This window comes from Eleutherodactylus coqui, chromosome 4 (genome assembly GCF_035609145.1).
Source record: "Eleutherodactylus coqui strain aEleCoq1 chromosome 4, aEleCoq1.hap1, whole genome shotgun sequence".
In the NCBI taxonomy this organism is placed as follows: domain Eukaryota; kingdom Metazoa; phylum Chordata; class Amphibia; order Anura; family Eleutherodactylidae; genus Eleutherodactylus; species Eleutherodactylus coqui.
The window spans coordinates 238,964,037-238,984,165 of record NC_089840.1 but is presented as its reverse complement, the minus strand read 5'-3'; the positions used below and the strand labels follow the sequence as shown (position 1 = coordinate 238,984,165).

At 44.5% G+C, this 20,129-nt stretch overlaps 1 protein-coding gene across 6 annotated transcripts in view; it reads right to left on the bottom strand.

Annotated features, from left to right (window-relative positions):
* The window catches only part of BTRC (beta-transducin repeat containing E3 ubiquitin protein ligase), a 213,046-nt gene that overhangs the window by 99,118 nt on the left and 93,799 nt on the right, over nucleotides 1-20,129 (bottom strand). For all 6 annotated transcript variants that reach the window (XM_066600943.1, XM_066600945.1, XM_066600947.1 and 3 more), the window contains one exon: nucleotides 2,144-2,233. In XM_066600943.1, the coding sequence (XP_066457040.1) occupies nucleotides 2,144-2,233 (90 nt within the window). The remainder of the gene's footprint in view (nucleotides 1-2,143; nucleotides 2,234-20,129) is intronic.

The following is a 20,129-nucleotide window of genomic DNA, read 5'->3' as shown; positions in this document are numbered from 1 at the left end:
AAACAGCATGGCTCTCCTCACGCCACAATCATACTGCTTCAGCATAATCTCAACTGAAATATCTGCCGTTCTGTAGATATAATTCTCTGATCTAAACAACCGCGCTATTAAAATTCATTAAATAAAAGCAGATAATGGAGCCGGGTACTGAACGCCTGAGCACGGGCCACGCTCATATATGCGCAGAAACACTGGCTATTCACATACTGCATTACAGTGTGCTGTGGTTAAATTCAGAATGCAAGAATATGCACATGTGCCTTTAAAAAGGCACACTCCGGGCACAATAGATGCATTAATTCAGATTTAGCCAAAATGTTGGCTCAAATTGTGTCAAAGACTGGTGTACATGCAAAGCACCATACGGATTATGCATTTTTAGAGACTCTGGGCCACACTAGACAATTCTGAAGAGAGTCTAGAAAAGGAGACATAGCTGAAAGTAGTTCTAAAATGTGCCAGCAGTCTCCAAGATCTCTTCCAGGCCCAGTTTACACTTTCATATTTCATCAAATTGCAATTATATTTTCTGCTCGATTCCCACTTTTAAAGATTATAAAAGCATCAAAACTGCAATATTTGAGGGTTGTTAAGGCTGCCTGTCCACGGGCGGCTTTGAATTGCGTTCCCCGCGGCGATAATCTGGCCTCGGGGAACGCAGTGAAAGCTCTACATAGCAATTCTCGACGGTCAGCCTATCTGTCAGATAGGCGGACAGCGGAGATCTACCTGCCGGCTCCTGCTCCAGGTCGGCGGTATCCCGTGATGGATTTCCGCCGCAGGATACTGCAACGCCCGTGGACAGGCAGCCAAAAGTATAGAATTATATTGTGAAAGTAGAGAATTATATTTTATGCAGTAGCATCATGTGCTTAACATTTGTGTCGTGCCCATTGCAGAGACAAGTATTGTAGTTTTACTAACAGTCTCAGACACAGAGCATGCAGCTTTGTCATAATTAACCTTTGTAATTTTTACTAAGAGAGAACTATCCCACATGCTGTAGACTTTTAATTGTTTATTTTGTGGAGGATGTCCCACTAGATAATCTCTTGTATTGTAACAATAAAATAGACGAGCTTGGAAATATCATTTGAGTGTTTCTCATTTTCTTATCTGATGCATTGAATGATAAGACATACCAGATTGATAAGGCTATGATGGCCCCTTGAGTATCACCTAAATTAAGGGATTACTTTAAACAGGGGTTTACCAGGTTTAAACGACTCAATCCTTAGGATAGATCAGAGATATCAGATTGGTGTGGGGACTGATCAGCTATTTGAGGGGGCTTGGGTGAGCACAGTGGTTCCTTACTGCGAGCCAGTCACAGCACTGTGGTGCATGGTATTCCAGCTCAAACCCATTCACTTAATTGGGACTGTGCAACAGAAAGGGGATGTGATGGAGGAACGTGACATTGCAGGCCAGACAGGAGGCTGCTTCGGTCATCCCCTGTAAACAGTTAGTCGGCAGGAGTGCCAGGAGTCGAATCCCCACCAATCTGATGCTCATGACCTATCCGAGGTGCAAGTCCATCAATATCCAAGTTCCGAATACCACCTTTAAAATTGGTCGCCCTGAAAAAAGTTCCACAAGAAAGCATGAGAACTTATCAGTAAGAACATACTTTCAAAGAGAAAATCTAGCATATTTGCTGTTTGAACCAGAGCTACAGCACTTTAAAGTAGAATGAGCTCTGTTAGTCCAAAATGTTATGTCCTTTCCCTGTAGTATGAACAGAGCTGATCCTAAACTGTTGGGGTAGCTAACGTTCTCTGTTCTTCGAGCCTTATAATGCAGTTTATGTGCTCACAAGGTGCTGACAGGTTCCCTTTAAGTAGCGCCTCTTCCAATTTGTTGTTTCATACATGCCTAGTTTTTATTCCATGGTGGGGATCTTCTGGGAAATGGCCGATAGCACACAGGAAAGTAACCATAGGGGGTGCAGACGTTGCAGTAGCACCCCATGTCCTGTGTGACTCAGATGGCTCCCCTTATAAGACACTAGTATTATTGCTGGCACCTGGCAGTGCCATCATGGATTATCATGTATGCGGGTAAGACACAGAGACAAAGTAGAATGTGCCAGGAAAAGCCAGTGTAAATGGAAGTATATCTGGAAAAGGCGAGGGGTACTTACTTTCACTACACAACTTTCAGTCTTCATGGCAGACCCAGATAAGCACACAGTTTCTTGGTTTATGCACAGTCTGGCACAGCTGTTGTAGGTCTAAAAAGAGAAAAAAGAGTGGCGGGTCATTATTACACAAGTTACAGCAAATCATGTACCTTTAAGAAACTTCCCCAAAACTGCTGTATATAGCCAAATATGGCATAAGTAAAGCATCCCACCTGCACAGGTGTGCTCCCCCCATTCCTCACACACTTTTGTAACAGTTTTGCATGCAGTTTCAGCCAAAGTCAGAAGTGGATTCTATAGGAGTGGCAAAGCGAAAGGAAGGGCAAAGCTGTCGGTCACCCCTAGTAGTAGTGAGAGGGACAATGACAGCTCAGCGATATGTTCAGGACATCCTGCAGCCACTTGTGTTCCTCTCATGGTGACTTCCAAGAGGCATCTTCCAGCAAGATAATGCTCGGCCGCCCACACAAGGTGGTCACAGGAATGTCCCCACAACATTGTCACACTTCTGTGGCTGTCCAGTCACCAAATTTATCGCCAATAGAACATGTATGGGACCATCTGGGGCGCCAACAATGACAGCCTAGAGGCTGTTACAGCAAATGTGGGGAGATATGCCGCAGGATACCATACCAAGCTAGAGGTGGTACTACAAGGTACTAGAGCATCCATGACAGCCGTATCACATCTTGTATCCAAGCTAGAGGTGGCCCAACAGGGCACTAGACCGTCCATGCCTGCCTGTATCACATCTTATATCCAAACTATGGCCAGTACAACAGAGTACTAGAGCCTCCATGCCCCCCCCCCCCCGTATCACATCTTGTATCCAAGCTAGAGGTGGTACAACAGGGTCCTTATCCACCCATATCACATCTTGTACTGCCTCTAGCTTGGATACAACAGGCTTCTAGAGCCTCAATTGCCCCCCCCCCCCCCGTATCACATCTTGTATCCAAGCTAGAGGCGGTACAACAGGGTACTAGAGCTTCCATGCCCGCCCATATCATATCTTACATCCAAGCTAGAGGTGTTACAACAGGGTAATAGAGCTTCCATGCCTGCCCGTATCACATCTTGTATCCAAGCTAGAGACGGTACAACAGGGTACTAGAGCCCCCTTGCCCACCCGTATCACATCTTGTATCCAAGCTAGAGGCGGTACAACAGGGTATTAGAGCTTCCATGCCCACCCGCATCATATCTTAATCCAAGCTACAGGCAGTACAACAGGGTACTAAAGCTTCCATGCCCACCCGCATCATATCGTACATCCAAGCTAGATGCGGTACAACAGGGTACTAGAGCTTCCATGCCCACCCGCATCATATCTTACATCCAAGCTAGAGGTGGTACAACAGGGTACTAGAGCCTCCATGCCCACCTGTATCACATCTTGTATCCAAGCTAGAGGGGGTACAACAGGGTACTAGAGCCTCCATGCCCACCTGTATCACATCTTGTATCCAAGCTAGAGGGGGTACAACAGGGTACTAGAGCCTCCTTGCCCACCTGTATTACATCTTGTATCAAAGCTAGAGGGGGTACAACAGGGTACTAGAGCCTCCATGCCCACCTGTATCACATCTTGTATCCAAGCTAGAGGCGATACAACAGGGTACTAGAGCCTCCCTATAGGGGGTCAGTTTCCCTTCATCCAGAAACAGCTTTTACAGCGTTTTTTTTAAAGAAGGGAATTCACGCAGAAAATTCCACTGTGAATTCGGTGGTGTGAACATATCCTACAGCGACAACCGCATGGGGAAGATTGGCTGCGGATTTTCCATAGCAGAGAGTCAGCAGCCAATCCACTGCGTGATAGCCGCAATTTGAAGAGGTGAAACTTGACTACAAATCCACGGCTATAACTGCTGGGAATTCAAGTTGCGCCCCACATGTCTATTAATCCCACACCGATTTAGTGCAGGTTTTTTGGCAGCGCATGGGTGAGGTTTTGAAAACCTTACACTACAGTCTTAACCCTTTCCAATCCACTGATGTCTTTCAACATTCTGATTGAAGCCTGTACAGCTCCGATGTCCGAAGACGTCCGGCAGGGTATTCTTACTGTATATTACTAACCACATTGTTGTTGGGGGCCTCTCCAGCATGTCACATACTGCACTACCGGCTCTAGCCAGCAGATGGTGCCATTGTATAATGGCAGAAAGAGAAAGCCCCCTAGAAAACCCTGAATCCAAAATTGTATTGCAAAGGGTTAAAATGAGCCAGATTTATCACAGGGACTCGGCTGGATGATAAACTGGTGCATTTCCTGACCGTCAAGTCTAACTTTATGCCGAAAATAGGTGAGGCTTTTGTTCACGATGGCACATTTAAACCAAGACTCTGCAAAAATCCATATTGAAAAGGGTGTCTGAAAGGGTCTAAAAAGCACAACTGTGGTGCAAAGTATGCAAGACCGTTATCTGGCACAATGAATGCCGGAAAACTGGCGAATTTTCAATTGGATATGTCCCAATGCTTGGAGGGCGTTCCATATTGGAATATTAACCTTCAGCAAACATCAGGATGCAGCGGTTTATGCCACAGCATAAAAACACCCAAATACATGGCATTTTTTGCGAAAAACAACTGTCAAACCAGTCTTGTGGGGGTTTCGCACGCAGGAAGAAAAATGCTGCTGATGTTTTCCATACCATTTTTTGAAGGAAACATCAATAAGTCCTATATTCAGCATTCCTTTTTAACCCTTTCCAATCCAATTTGTATCCTGGTTTTCCTAGGGGGCTTACTCTTTTTCTGCCATTATACAATGGCGCTATATGCTGGCTAAAGCCAGTACTGCATGAGGTGACACGTTGGATAGGCTCCAAAAGTAGAGAGGCTGGCAGTATACAGTAAGAGAACCCCGACGGACGTCTTCCAACACCGGAGCTGTACAGCCTTAAATCATAATGTCTTCAGACGTCACAGTGGATTGGAAAGGGTTAATTTATTTGTGGCTTTGACGCCAAAAAAATTGCTGCAAAAATAAACACTAGAAGTGTTAATTTTCACCCCCCCCAAAAAAAAAACAAAACACATTTCCTAAGTCATCACTTAGCAATGACTTGGGGACTCGCAGCCCATACGCAATGTTAATTGGGTTGGACACCTCCATTGACATCAATGGAGACAGTCAACACAGATTCCAAGGTAAAATAGAGCACACCGCAGTGGTTCTTGCGCTCGCTTAGTCAGCCATTCGTATCCGCGAGTGTTATGGAAAATTTGAAAATGGATGGCTTTCATTGCCCATGTTTTACCGCGGATCACTGCATGTAGAGCCTACGATCTAAGACTCAATAAGAGATCAATCAGGCTGCACTAATGACGTATGCCCCCTCTGCTCGCGCCTCTCCTGCATCTTACTAGTTCATTTAGGACCACAAACTTTATAGATTTGTTGTGATTCTAAATAAGACTTGTTCTCATCTGCATTAGGCTCAGTTGGGCCGTATTCGCACGGCCGATATTCTCGCGCGAGAACTGTGCGATTTTTAACGCAGAACACTCGCATGGAAATACAATTGCATATATACTACAGTCACTGGGTTATTTTATGTGTAAGAAGAGCTTATCTCACCAAGACGTTTTAGCCTGACTATGGGGGGTCCAAGTTCTGGGACTCCTACAGATCATGTAAGTGAAGCAACCCCCCCCCCCCCCCCAAGCCCTCGGATAAAGCATCAATGTACATGCGTGACCATCACTCCATTCACGGTCTACAGGTACAGCCAAAAATATACCCTAGGGGCCACAACATCAGTGGGCTGGTCACATCCTGGGGCCACCTGCCACTAACGCTGCAGTCGTGGCTTCTACATGCATTCCCCATAAGCCTCCAGTTTACGAGGTGACCGGGTGCGGCTGTAAAGTTTTTCTTTTTTTTTTTTTTTTTTAAAAGAGTATATACACTCACCTCCTTCGCTTTTTTGCTTGGTCCGCTCCTGCCAGACTTACAGTTTCCCGGTTGGCCAATTGGAACCAAGCGGTCACGTGTGACCTTTCAACCCCGAAGTCCGGAAGGACCACTGGAGGGGAGCAGCTTAGACAGCACAGGAGGGGAGTCTAAAGTTGTTTTCTTTAATTATACAGCATAAGAGCGACCAGGGGAGCGTTCTTACCGATGGAGGGCAACAAAAGAGGTGCTGTCACTACTAGGTCCACTAAGGGGGTGGGGCACTGTTACTATGGGGGAAAGGGAGGAGAACTGGAATAACGAAAGTAAAATCATACAGTGATAAGCTCTGTGACTGGTCACGCCCCCTGGCCACACCCACTTTTTGGTAGCCCACAATTAAAAAACAGACAAGTGAATGTAGCGGTGCTTATGCATACACATCACCTCTCCCTTCTCCCAGGTGAAGCCATTCTAGTTTTCTCCAGACCCCTAGCCATCTAACACTTATCACCTATCATGCAGATAAGCGATTCGGTGTTTTTGGTGGAATAACCCCTTTAATTTCAAATCAGTTATTTAAGTCACCTCCCATAGATTTCAGTGACATTAAGGAATGGAACCCATTGTTGGTTGTTCCTTAAGGGGGTTTTGTCATTAAAAAGAAAAATGATCTAAACTTACCTATCCCTTCCCTGTCAGTCTCCTTATCACATCTTCTCCTGGTTGAGCTTCTCCACTGCCCCAGGTCAGCTCACTGCAGGCTGGGACCAGCTTGTTATGAAGGCTGCTCATCACAAACTCCTTCCTGCTGGGTCAGTGAAGGTCACCTCCCTGTGCTGTAGCTTCACTGCCTAGGAAGGAATTGTAATCTATTTCAGAGACAGCTCGCATCAGCAATCTCTGAAAAAGATAGGCAGTCCTCCTGCTGACCTGTGACATAACGTACATTGGAAGACTGCCAACCTAATATACGTAACCTCACAGGAAGGAGAAGAATCAGGCAGCTGGAGCTGAAGTGAGCCCCTGGACTGCAGGAGACAGGAGAAGATAAGGGAGGTGAAGATCTGGTAAGTAGACTGATGGGGGAGGAATAGATAAGTAGAGCATTTTTCTTTTTTAGTGACAGAACCCCTTTAAAATTATTCTATTCAATTTCAGTTTGAACTTTTTGATAAGCTCTATGAATTACAAGGAGAGCGTACCGCCTAGAGGGTTTTTTTTGTGAAACATTGTACTTTTTGTAAGCCGATTTTCTCATTGTAGATTGTTTTTATTCTATTGTCTGTACATGACCGTGAGGTTTTCCAACTGCCTCATGGGCCATAGGAAGCAATACGCTAGAGGGGTTCGTGGACTATATCCTATGGTGGATCTGTCACACGCAGGATCACAATGAAAGACAATGCTGAGAAGTCATCTCTACAGGATACAGGAAGTAAGTGGGAACTCTCAATCCACTTTTCATTTTGACACTGTCCTCCAAGGTGCATCACTACAGTCAGTTCCCTCTGGCATAGACCGCAGCACCTACAAGTTGCATGAAGGGCTAGAAGGGTCTCGATCTCCCCCTCTCAGCGTGAGGTTGGTGTAGTTCCTCTTAAGGGTATGCTTACATGGTGTGAACATAACCTTAGCTTCTCTTACTCCAGTGAGATCTCTATGGAGCAATGTACTCGGCAGGTACTGGCTGTCAACAGCTGACACCTGGTCGCAACAGCTCTGATGCTGATCGTGCCTATTAACCCTTTAACACTGCTGGCCATTCTGACAGTGATGAGATCATGAGCTGCTGTTTAGTTGTCATGACAGCCAAGGGCCTTCCCAGCGCTGCCATGTATTTTTTTTTGGGGGGGGGGGGGGGGGGGGGGGGGGGGAGTTGTTTTGTCTTTTTATTTTTTTCAACTTAACAATACTAAGTTCAAAAGATCCCTCTTTTCCAGTATTTATAAAAGAATAAAAAAACGGAAAAAAAAACAAAAAAACCCTAAAATATATTAAATAATACGATTGAGCCTATAAAAGTCCAATTAAAATATTAGCCCGTACACGGAACATCGTTGGGGTGGGTGGGGAAACACACACAATGCCGGATTAAAATTTTTCTTTTTTTGGAAGGCAAAAAAAAAGTGCACATTAATAGAAAAGTCATCAAAAGTTATATGTATCCCAAAACTGTACCAACAGAAGCCACATCTGACGTGTCACTTTAACAAAAAAATAACTCTGTAAAGGTTTTGCATATCCAAGTGATTCTGACATTGATTTTTCACCACATGTTGTACTTCATTTAGCTGATAAAAATAGACTCATAGAATTTGTGTATATAAATCAGAAAAATTTTGAAAAAATATTTTCAATTGCAATATCTCAAATACGTGCAAACATACGGTACATATTTTTGATCAGATATAGATTTCCATCCGTTTACTATATTCTGGAAGCACATTAGGAAAACTTTAGTTTTGTTTTACCATTTAGGCGACGTACAAAATTTAACATTAATTATCAACATTTTGTTTTCCTACACCAAGCTAAGATAGCAAAGGCTCATAAGTGTCAGAATGATAAAACCCGCCACTAATAACCTCATGTAAAAAACACACATCTTAAATGTATTCCCTGAGGGGGGGGGGTCTGGTGTATTTTGACCCCACAATTTTTTTTCTCAGGAGTTATTGCAATTTATGAGGAAAAAAATAAAATGTCATATCTTTGCAAATATGTCATTTTAAAAGACATTTTTTCCATAGTGCACATGAAAATGAGGATTTCCACCCCAAAATGAATATCCATTAGTCCTGTGTTCAGAAACATACCCATCGTGGCCCTAATCATATGTCTGTATACACAACAGGGTTCAGACCAAAAGGAACCAAAATTTTGTTTAAAGGTGTCTCAGGCCCCATTGCCACTTGTAGAGCCCTTGAGCGGCCAAAACAATAGAGAACCCCCACAAATGACTCCATTTTGAACACTAGACCCCTTAACAAATTAAACTAGGGGTGTACCCACCGTTTTTGAATGAATTTAAGCAAAGCACAGGAAAAAATTACGTTTTTCATTTTTTGGCAGTTGTGTCATTTTAAAAAGTTTTTTTTTGTACAGCATACATAGGAATAAAGACTTGCACCCCAAAATGGATACCTTTGTCCTGTGTTCAAAAACATACCCGTTGTGGCCCTAATATTATGTGCGAATGATCGTTCAGTATAAACAGTAGCTGTTCGTTACTGAACAGCCACTGTGTTAAGTGAATGGAGAGGGGCAGGGGAGAGCGAGGAGTAAAATCTCCTCCAGCCGCCCTGCTGCGAGACAACGATACTCACTCCTGTGCAACAGTATGGGAGCGAATACATGCAGGGGGAAGTGTCGGGCATCATTTGCCAGACATTTGTCCAGTGTAAATGGGGCTTTAAACTTCAAGTGTTTTTTTTTAACTTTTACATGATCACAATTATCCATTCTACCCAATCTAGCTTTGCAAAAAGATTGCCGCTTACGTGTCTAAAAGTCGCATGAACAGGCAATGCTTCAATGTTTCAACGACCTGAGCTTTACGTGCATGAAAGTCGTCCATTAATTGGAGCAGCTGCGCTTTAAAAAGTGCAGTTGCTCCAGGAGGAGAAAGAGAAGCAACCCCGCAGGGCTTCGGGATTTACCCATAGTAAGGAGAGAGAGCAGAGCTATGGGGGATTAACCCATAGCAGGGAAAGACAGAGCGGGGCTATGGGTTAATCCCCTATAGTTCCGCTCTCTCTCCCTGCTATGGGGAATTAATCTATAGCCCAATCTCTCACTTCTTGCTCTGGGGACGACCAAGGGATATCCCCATAGCGCAGTCAGAGTGGGCGGGGATAAAGGGCTTCTCAAAGAGATTACCCATAGCAAATACAGAAGGAGCGGGGCTAGAGGGTGTCGCTAGAGGGCAGATTCACCTAAGTCCGCCCCCTCCCATGCTCTCGTGGAAAGCCCTGTAAACCTGCTCCTCTCTCTCCCACCCCTGCTATTAGATCTCTTGGGGAAAGAGGTGGAGGGAGTCCCCTACTGCCCCCCGATGCTGGGGAATTACCCAGCAGTGGGGCTGGGAGGGGGTGAGAAGACCCAGCTCCTTACAGCAGGACATTTAGAACATGCTGCCCAGAAGCACATTTTACCTGTCCTGCTGTAAATTCCCGTTTGTCCCCGCGGAGATGAAGGTAGCCCTACTGGAGTCCCCCTCATCCCTGTGGGGACTAACAGGAGTTTACAGTGGGACATTTAAAACCTGCTGCCCAAAAGCACATTTTAAAATGTCCCGCTGTAAGGCGTGGGGAACCTTCTTTTCCTGCACATGAGTTTCCGTAGACTCCTGCTCCCATAAATGAACTTGCATTTATTGTTCCCACTTCTCTCCACTTAGAATTTTTTAGAAGTTTCAGTACATTAAATATACTATTGAAAAATACAACTCGTTCCACAAAAAACAAGCCCTCATACATCTACTTTGATAGACAGATTTAAAAAAAAGGGTATAGCTCTTAGAAAGCTGGATGAAAAGTTGATTGCGTCCTTAGGGATAATGCCGATGGATGGATTATCGCTGCGGAGTTCGCGGTTAGGCCCCCCTGCGAATTCCGCAGCCATGTCCGTTCGTAGACATGCCATGTAAAGCGATTCTCTCTTGCCCACAAGGGGAAATTAACTGTGATTTTCCGCTCGCAGGGAAGAATCGCAGCATGTTCTATTCCATGCGTAAAATCACACAGACAGCTTCCATTGCAGTCAATGGGAGCCGTCCGTCCCACCATACTTCCACTGTGAGCACAGCGGAAGTACTGCGAGAATCTGAGTCACCGACCAGCGTCGGCACGTCACGCGCTGCACCGCACATGCGAGCCGGGCGAGACACTCGCGGTAAATCCGGAGAGGTGCGTACAGGGTCTCTGGGGGAGCCAGGTCTGATTCTGCTGTGATATTCCGGTTAAAAGTAGTACGGTGAAGAACAAAACTCAAATTTAGTATTGTACTCATATTGACCCATGGGTTAAATTTTCTGCTATATAGACAAAGTCAATCCATAACATTCTAACTACCTGTAGCCACTACTAGGGGGCGCCGAGGAGCTTACCGCATACAATGTGTACACTGAACTCTATACTAAACCAGTATGCAATGAGCACCCTCTAGTGGCGCCTCAAGGAACTCAGATTTGTACAGGATTTTTGAAGCTGTTTAAATTATTAAAACCCAATCAGCACATTAAAGAGATTTATACACCTCAGGTTTTAACGTTAAAAGTGAATTTTTTTGACACATGTAAATGGTTCCTCTCGATGAACCATGACCGCACCAACAAGGAGGACCCGATACCCTGGCTGATCAGGCGGTAGTGTACATTTAGGGAGTGATCTACAGATCATAACTGAAGTACGAAAATTCATACCACATCTTGCCTATACACAGACAACTATTTCTGGTTTACCGCCCCTTTAAATGGAGCCGCTTGAACGCCCCACAGAAACAACAGAAAGCTATTACGGTTACAGCATCCTTGAGACATTACTCGCAAAGGATGGGGTCTGTCTGCAGCGCGGCGGAGATCCGGTATGCTAACAAACAAATACTGATTTCACGTAATGACTTTGGCCGAGCTGCCTATAATTTTGAATGTGTTCTCAATTTTCGGAGTGCTGCTGGGGTAAAAAAAAAAAAAAAAAAAATTGCTAAGCTTTATTTTATTCTTTTTGTCCTTTTACAGTAGGTTCAATGACACAAGATTATCAAACACAGTAATGGCTAATCAATAGAGGGTTTGCTTGTCACGGGAAACATATAACACACTAAAAGCAATTGATCACTTCAGTCTCACTCATTTACCAGCCGACAGGAAGAGATACCGGTGCGGCAGCGGCAGTGCGATGGCCAATGTACACAAAGTTGGCTCATACACAACAACGAGGGTATACAGTATATCCCCATACACATCAACTATGAGGATTAATGAGAGAGATGTGAGGTCTATATGTGTAATGGAGGCCATGGCAGAGGATCTACAGTAGCATCCGTCACCCATAGGGAGCCATTGGAAGAAGAAGGCATTAGTATTCGTATACTTTTTACCAGGTCTTGGCAATTCACCGTCTCCTGGCAGCGAACATCCGCCGGCGTATACGAGTATGTGTGACAAATGCCACTTTATGACAGTGTTGGAAGCAAAGAGTCTCATCGTAAAAAATGACCATTAAAAGGGGTTCAACAACTGACAGCCGCTGGCAACTGCTGTGATCACAGCTCCGATCGTGACAGTCCACTCTTTAGATGTCAGGGTCAAAGTTGACTGTGTACCTAAACTCTTAGGTGGAGGGGGAACCCCTCTGGTAGCCCCTGTAATGCAATTGTGGGATGCTGATAAGATAGCATGACAGCCTGAAGCCCAGTGAAGGTTCCCAGGGCTGCCATGCATGGATAACTATCAAGCCATTCCTGTGGCAAGGCTTCATAGACAACATTAAAAAATCACTATAAACTGCAAAACTGAAGTACTGCAGTTTATAGTACAAACCATCACTTGATCTTAAGTTGGAGTTCCCTGTGGGAATGTACGAAAAAGGTTTAATAAAAGGTTTTTTTTTTTCAAACTGCATAAAAAAAATACATATAACATAATAATAAAAGAAAAATTATATATATTAAAACGTTTAAAAACAATTCAAATGGATGGGTTCTTTTGCAGAGCGAGTTTTGTCCATCTCAGAATTGGACAGAACTCACACGGGAAAATTGCCTGTGTGAATACACACTGAAATTACATTCACATATTCGGTTCTAGAAGGAGAAGCAAATATCACCTAGAGACACATCTGCAGGAACAACTTTTGGGTGTCCGACATGACTGACTACACAGGACACATCACCTTTCAGTACTGAAGGGGATCCCTCTGGTCCCGATGGCCAAGACACCTAGACCTCGTACCAATGGTCACTACAGAGATCAGTTTATACCCAGGACTGTAACTAGGGGGCGCCTTCTACAGCTAGAGGAAAGAAGGTTTATACACACATATAAAAAGGGGGTTCTTTACTGTAAGAGCAGTGAGACTGTGAAACTTTTTGCCTTAGGACGTGGCGATGGTGACCTCAATTAAAGAATTTTTAACAGTGAAGGTAGGGGCGGAGTTGCGCAAGTAGAGAGAAGAGGACAATAAAAGTGAAGAACAGGGAGCTGCCTGGCGGCAGCAGCAGCAAGGGGCTCCTGACCATGGGTAGCTATATGTATAGATTACAGTTACCATCCTGGTGACTATGCTATGGGTCTCTTTAACATGGGCTACAAAACACATGTACGAGGGGCTGCTGATAAGTCCTTGGCTTTCTGTCCTTTTTTTGTTTCTATGGTAACGAATGTTACATCACAAAGCCTTGTGTGTCTAATATAGGTTTTCAAAATGTTGTGTTTGTAGCTTATGGCAACAGTGATCTCGGCACGCAGGAAAACAAAATGGTGGAGTCTAAGGCGATATTCACAGCAAATGAGAGCAGAGGAGTGATAACATTCTTGTTTCTGCAAGGAAAGTCCGTGAAAGATATTCATGGTGATATGTCGCAGACATTTGGGGATCAATGCCCTTCATATTCTACAGTTAAGAACTGGGTTGCCAATTTTAAACGGGCCACTTCAGCACCAACGATGAGGAACGTCCTGGACGACCGACAGAGGTTGCTGTTCTGGAAATCGTCGATGCTTCGCACAACCTCACACTGGAGAATCGGACAATTTAAGCTAAAAGGAATAGCAGACATCATGGGGATTTCTGGTGAACGTGTTTGTGTCATTATCCATGTACATTTGAACATGAAGCTATCTGCAAAGTGGGTCCTCAAATGTTGGACAACAGATCAGAAGAGCAGGCGAGTGAAAACTTCACGGTTCATTTGTCAGCGTTTCTAAACTGATAAGAACTTCCTGGATCGACTGTTCACCATGGATGAGACCTGGATTTATTAGTATGACCCTGAAACCAAGGAGCAGTCAAAAGAGTGGAGGCACAGTGGTTCTCCTCGCCCAAAGACGTTCAGCCACTAAGGTGATGGCGTCTGTGTTCTGGGATAAGGAGAGCACGCTGCTAGTGGACTACCTTCAAAATGGTTCCACCATCATTGCAAGGTATTACATTGAACTTTTGGACCAATTGAAGGCAGCTCTGAAGGCCAAAAGGCATGGCAAGCTGTCCAAAGGAATCTTGTTCCTGCAAGGTAACGCCTCCGCTCACACTGCACAAGTGACCACGGCAAAACTGGTGGAGCTAGGCTTCCAACTGGTTGACCACCCACCTTATTCACCAGATCTAGCTCCCTCCGACTATCATCTGTTTCCAAACGTGAAGAAACAGCTCAAGGGTACCAAATTTCACACCATTTCTGATGCCATGGCTGCTATGGATGACTGTTTGAGGCACAACCGAAATCCTTCTTTTTGCCAGGCTTACAGAACTTGGAATACCGATGTAAGAAGTGTTTTGGCATCAGTGGAGAGTATGTGGAAGAAATGTAAAGTTTCATTTTCCTATCTTGTTTCTTTCTGGGTAAAGCCAAAGACTTATCAGCAGCCCCTCGTATGTGAAGCCCATGGTTTTCAATGGGTTCTTTCAGGCTACAAAGCATCTCTCATGTGAAAGAACCCATTGGAAACCATGAGCTTCACACACATGCGGTTTGTAGCGATGATTTTGTAACCCGTGTGAAAGAGGCCCAAAAGCCTGATAGATGTGGGACCCGCCTGTAGGAGCTAGACTGCTCTGGTTTTGGCCCCAGGCATGGCGGAATGCGGTGGCCTGGGATGGATGGAAATTACAGAAACAGCCAAGTGGGCTGCACTAGACCGTCACCACTATAGATGTGAATGGGATTTACAGAAACTGGTACTATAACGAGCTGCACTGTATCCACAACTTCCACTCACTTCTATAGGAGTTGAAGCAAAAATGTTGACAGGCCCCCTCGGCTGTTTCCAGTCATTAGAGAGTGTGCAAAGACTTATAACCTATAGCCAACATATATAGGATAAATGGCTTATACGGTTTCAGTTACAAATATTTGAATACTACAAAAAGTAATTGGACACATAAGTAAGCATCAAAATCAGTATTTATTTGCATCTGTTAATATTTAGTGTGGCCTCTTTTGGTCCCAATGACATTATATACAGTCAGAATCATACTTTCTACTAACGTCTGGTACACTTTAGCTGGCATTTCCCTCCATTCAACCTGCAAATGTCTGGCAAGTTCTCTCAAAGAAAACGGGCGCGGTTCATAATTCCTGATCCAACGTTCCAGTTGGCCCGAAAGACATTTAGTAGGTTTCAGGCCGATCAAATTGTGGAACATCCATATCCTTAAACATAATCCAGCGTTGGATTTGTGACAAGACGCGTTGTCTTGTTCGAAGTATGGCTGCCCGCCTTCCAGAGTATTGTCACATTATCAGCAGCACGTTATTGTCTAGAATGTTAGCGTACACCTCTGTACTCATGGTTCTTGCCATTACAATCAACGGACAGAGACCATGCCACGTAAAACGTGCCAACAATTAAGTATAGTGGAGGTTCTCTTATGGTCTTGGGATAACACACTCAGGCAAAAGGAGTTCCCCAGACATCCTCAACACCCAGGTACATCCATCTGCTCTGAAGACTGAGTAGTGAGATTCGTCACTCCATAGAACGTTCTTCCACCGCCCAATGTTGATGTTCCATTGGAGACAAGCTGATGCAGCTCCTCTCAGAGCACGCAGACGTTTGCAGGACGAATGGAGGGAAATACCAGCTGAAGTGTATCGGACGTTAGTAAAAATAGGCCACAGAAAGTATCTAATGTCATTAGGGCCAAAGGAGCCCCACTAAGTATTAACGTAATGAAATCGATACTACTTTTGATTCTTGCTCAGATGTTTAATTACTTTTGGTACTATGTGTATTTTAATATCATCAATCTACGAACCTGCAATCCTGTTACAGGGAAGAAGAAAAAAAAGCGCCAAGTGTCCTCAACTGTAATAACATATAGAAAATATCAAAATGTACATCACGGAATCCTCATCTTAGGATGTTAACACCGGTGTATCCTAAACAGGGGAAAAAAGCATCTTGCAATGAATTGTAACAGAGTTCAACAGTTGCGTTCCTGTTGTTAGTATCCAACGTTGCCACTAGAGGGTGCGCTGCCAACGTAATACAGCTGCCAGGAATAACATATAATAACCATTTCCAACGGTAAGAGAAGACCTTTAAAAAGCATAATTAGACAACCAAATAAAATAAGGACGCGAACATTAACGACATACTAAATTATCCTAGGTTCTAAGCACAAGTGCATGATTACATAAAATAATAAGCTGGGTGAGTTATAGGAGGACTAGAGTGGGCTTAGGAAAAAAGATAAAGGAATTATCACTGAGCATTCGGAGAACGCTCTCACAAAGCCCTGAGAAGCAGAGAAAACACATGGCTTTAGAGTGAAAGTCAAAAGGTCAGCAATAAAGAAAAAAAAGAAGGTAGAAAGGAGGAGTAATTCTTAATTCTCTATTTAATAACCCATGACATTACTCCAGCCGCTCACAAGGTGCTGAAAACATGGCAGCTGTTAGCTCCTAGGAACACGCTTGGCTCTTGCCTTGTCGGACTCTAACTCAACGGTCCAACACCTTTAGAACAAACTGCAAAGTATCAATGAAGAGTTGAATTACGACTTCCAACACAAACCGTGGAGCCTCCGCGCCCCCCCCCCCCCCTTGTGCGGCTTCACTGCAGGTGAACATCTCTACAAAAAAAGGGGAGGAAAGCAGAAGAAAATGGCTTCCCCCCCACCAGATGGTCCTCATTAGGGTCTCGAATAATAAGAAAAAGCCAACAAGATGCAGTTACTTTTTGTTGGCCTCTCTGATGCCTTCAGACGACACCACGGGGGGCTTCAGTCAAGCAGGACTGATGGTAGAAAACCATAACTACTGCAAGAAATATAACCGGGGAGTTAGGGGGGAGCAACGTCGCTCTCAGAGTCCCCCTCAATGGCTTTATTATGGAGGCTTACATTGTTAGGATGGTAAGTGGACATGTATACAAAAGCACGAGGAGCGAGCACACAAAAGGTTTCCATTTATACCGTTACAAATGAGGCCGACTGAAAACGCTGACAGACCCTATTAGCAAAGAGCAGCGAAATAGCAGAAAACATTCTCCTCCAAGAAATACATACAACGATTCTAAGGTCATGGGAAACCATCTTGCCAACTGTAACGCATGTTTACCTTCCGTTAATTAGTGGATGGGTAGCAGGCATGTGACTTCTGGAAATATTGTGTATAGCACCCGCTCGCCGTTTGTTTGAATACATAAATACACACACACATATATATATATATATATATATATATATATATATATACACACACACACACACACACACACACACACACATATATACACACACACACACACATATATACACACACACACACATATACATACACACACACACACACACACACATCTATACATATACACATATATACATAAATACACACTAATTACTAACAGATCTGAAAAAGTAAAAAAGAAAATAAAAAGTCTTGTTTGAATAGAATTACTGGAATGACAACATACAATAATGTATTATTCAGATGGCTGGTCTTAAATGTGACCCCCATCCAGCGTATGATGTGCGGAATATATGAAGAGGCACATGCCTCCTCTTCATAAGGCTTCCTACACATGGACGAGCACAATGTCGGGCAGAGTTTCATTGCCCGGTGTCGCGCTCACCAACATGCGAGGTACCTGCGGATGCGGGGCATTTATGTCAAACATGTCCTCCAACACTTCAGTACAGTTGTGATCCTCCTCAATGGGAACCCTCGCATTGCACACCGTGTGAGGAGTTTTGCTGCCCTATTGAATACAATGGGTGATGTGAACGAGGGGAACGCCCAAAAGATAGGACACGTCACGATTTTTCCACGCACAGCAGTGAAAAAAAAAAAGCTCATGTATATATGACCCAATTCAAAACAATGGCATTTATATTCAAAGCGTCTCGCAATGCGCAAATCGCAGGAGAAGACCTACAAGCCACTTTAAACATCTTTGCAGAAGCATACGAGAAGCTCGACCTCTCACTGAACATCGAGAAAACCAAAACAGTGCTCTATCAGCAGGTACCAACTAATCCTTCTGCAATGCCAGATATACAGCCTAAGGCCTAGTGCCCACGGCCGTGACGGGCTCCACAAGCGGAATTCCGCAGCGGAGTCAGTCACGGCGCCCCACCAGAGACTTCATTCACCTCCGGCCGCGTCATATGACACGGGTGTCGGTGGGCGGGGAAGCACTTTCACGCTATCTACCGCTGTGCTACATGATGGAATGCCGCACCGTGAGCATTGCGCTATTGGGTTCAATAGAACCTAATAGCTGCGGGGCAACACCGCGGATTTCTGCCTTGGGATACGCGGCGGAAATCCGCCTGTGGGAATTAGGCCCCAATAGTGTAACGTTGGAAAGAGTTGACCATTTCAGCTACCTTGGCATCCACCTCTCCACAAAAGCCAATATCACCGCCGAAATACAACAGTCTACAAACATCACTCAACTCCTGGAACGATTCCATGATTTACAAATGGAAGAAGCAAAGTACTGAAGCGATGATCCTTCGCCATCAACTCCGCTGGACTGGCTACGTTGTGCAAATTCCCGATTACCGTCTCCCAAAGCAATTACTATACTCTCAACTCGAGAACGGAAAACGGAATGTTGCGGGAAAGCAAAAGAGATTTAAAGATGGACTTTAAGCTAACTTTAAAAACTGTGGCATAGACATCGAGAACTGGGAAGCCCTGGCCCTCGAGTGCTCAATTTGGGGGTCAGCCTTTACCAACAGTGCTATGAAATTCGAACAGGCACGAATGGAGGGGGAAAGGGAGAAAACGTATCACGACAAAAGCATGTCAAGCCAACCCTTGTCGGGACCGTCGTACACTTGGAAACCGTTGTCCCCACTGCGAAACATGCAGATCAAGACTAGGTCCCTATAGTCACCTGCAGACCCACCGCAAAGACCCCATACTTGGAAGACAATCATGCTCGGCCACGAGTGATAGCCCATGATGAGGATTCCGGATAAGGAAGATCACTTAGCTACACCCAACCTATTTTGAGCATTTTATCTCAGGTACACGAACTACATATTCTGGACTAGAACATTTAGATTATAGTGAGGAGCTTGGCAACAGTTTTATATTACACATCACCTAGCAAAGTACCCTGTTTGGGTCAGAAACGCCTACCTTGTGTACCATAGAGAAGGTTAAAATTTACCTATATCCTATCCATAGCATTTTATCCGGCACACGTGGTTATCAGCAGGAGTCTCCTTTTAAAATCCGTTCCTTGATTCTTCCTCGATGGCAGATGTTGGGGGAAATAAGGTTTTGGGTTGTTGGATTAAACCCTACCCAATCCTTATCCAGTTTGGACAGCTAGGTTTCGACCAACACGGTCTTTGTCAAGCTTCAACCATATTGGTCGAAAGGTAGCGGTCCAAACTGGATATGGAGGAATAAAGTTTTTTCACTTTCCTGCACCAACTTATGCTGCTACGACCTCTTTTCTACTTATGGATATTACTTTGGAACATTGGTTCTAGTTCCATTTGTGGCTGCTGCATTACCTTGGTCCCACCCTTGCTGGGTATGTTTGAGCGCTGCTGGTAAACTCTTTTTGAAATATACAGTTGCATGTTCACCTCTCCTGGGTACCTGCACCTCGGCCGTCACAGCTCCGTCCTCAGCGCCGGGTCTGTGTTTACAGGCTGCATTCAGGGTGCTACAGCCAAATCACAGCAAACAGCGCTCAAGCGCTGAGGACCGATTGGCTGCAATAGCTTGTAACATCCCGTACATAAGCCGTTGCAGCCTGTAAATATGGCATCACAGGCGAGACCAGAGCTGCTGGCATGGGAGGTGCAAGGAGAGGTGAAAATATGATGAATTACTTTATGGCATGGGGAAACCAGTTTAAGAAAAAAAAAAAAAATTACTGTATGTCTC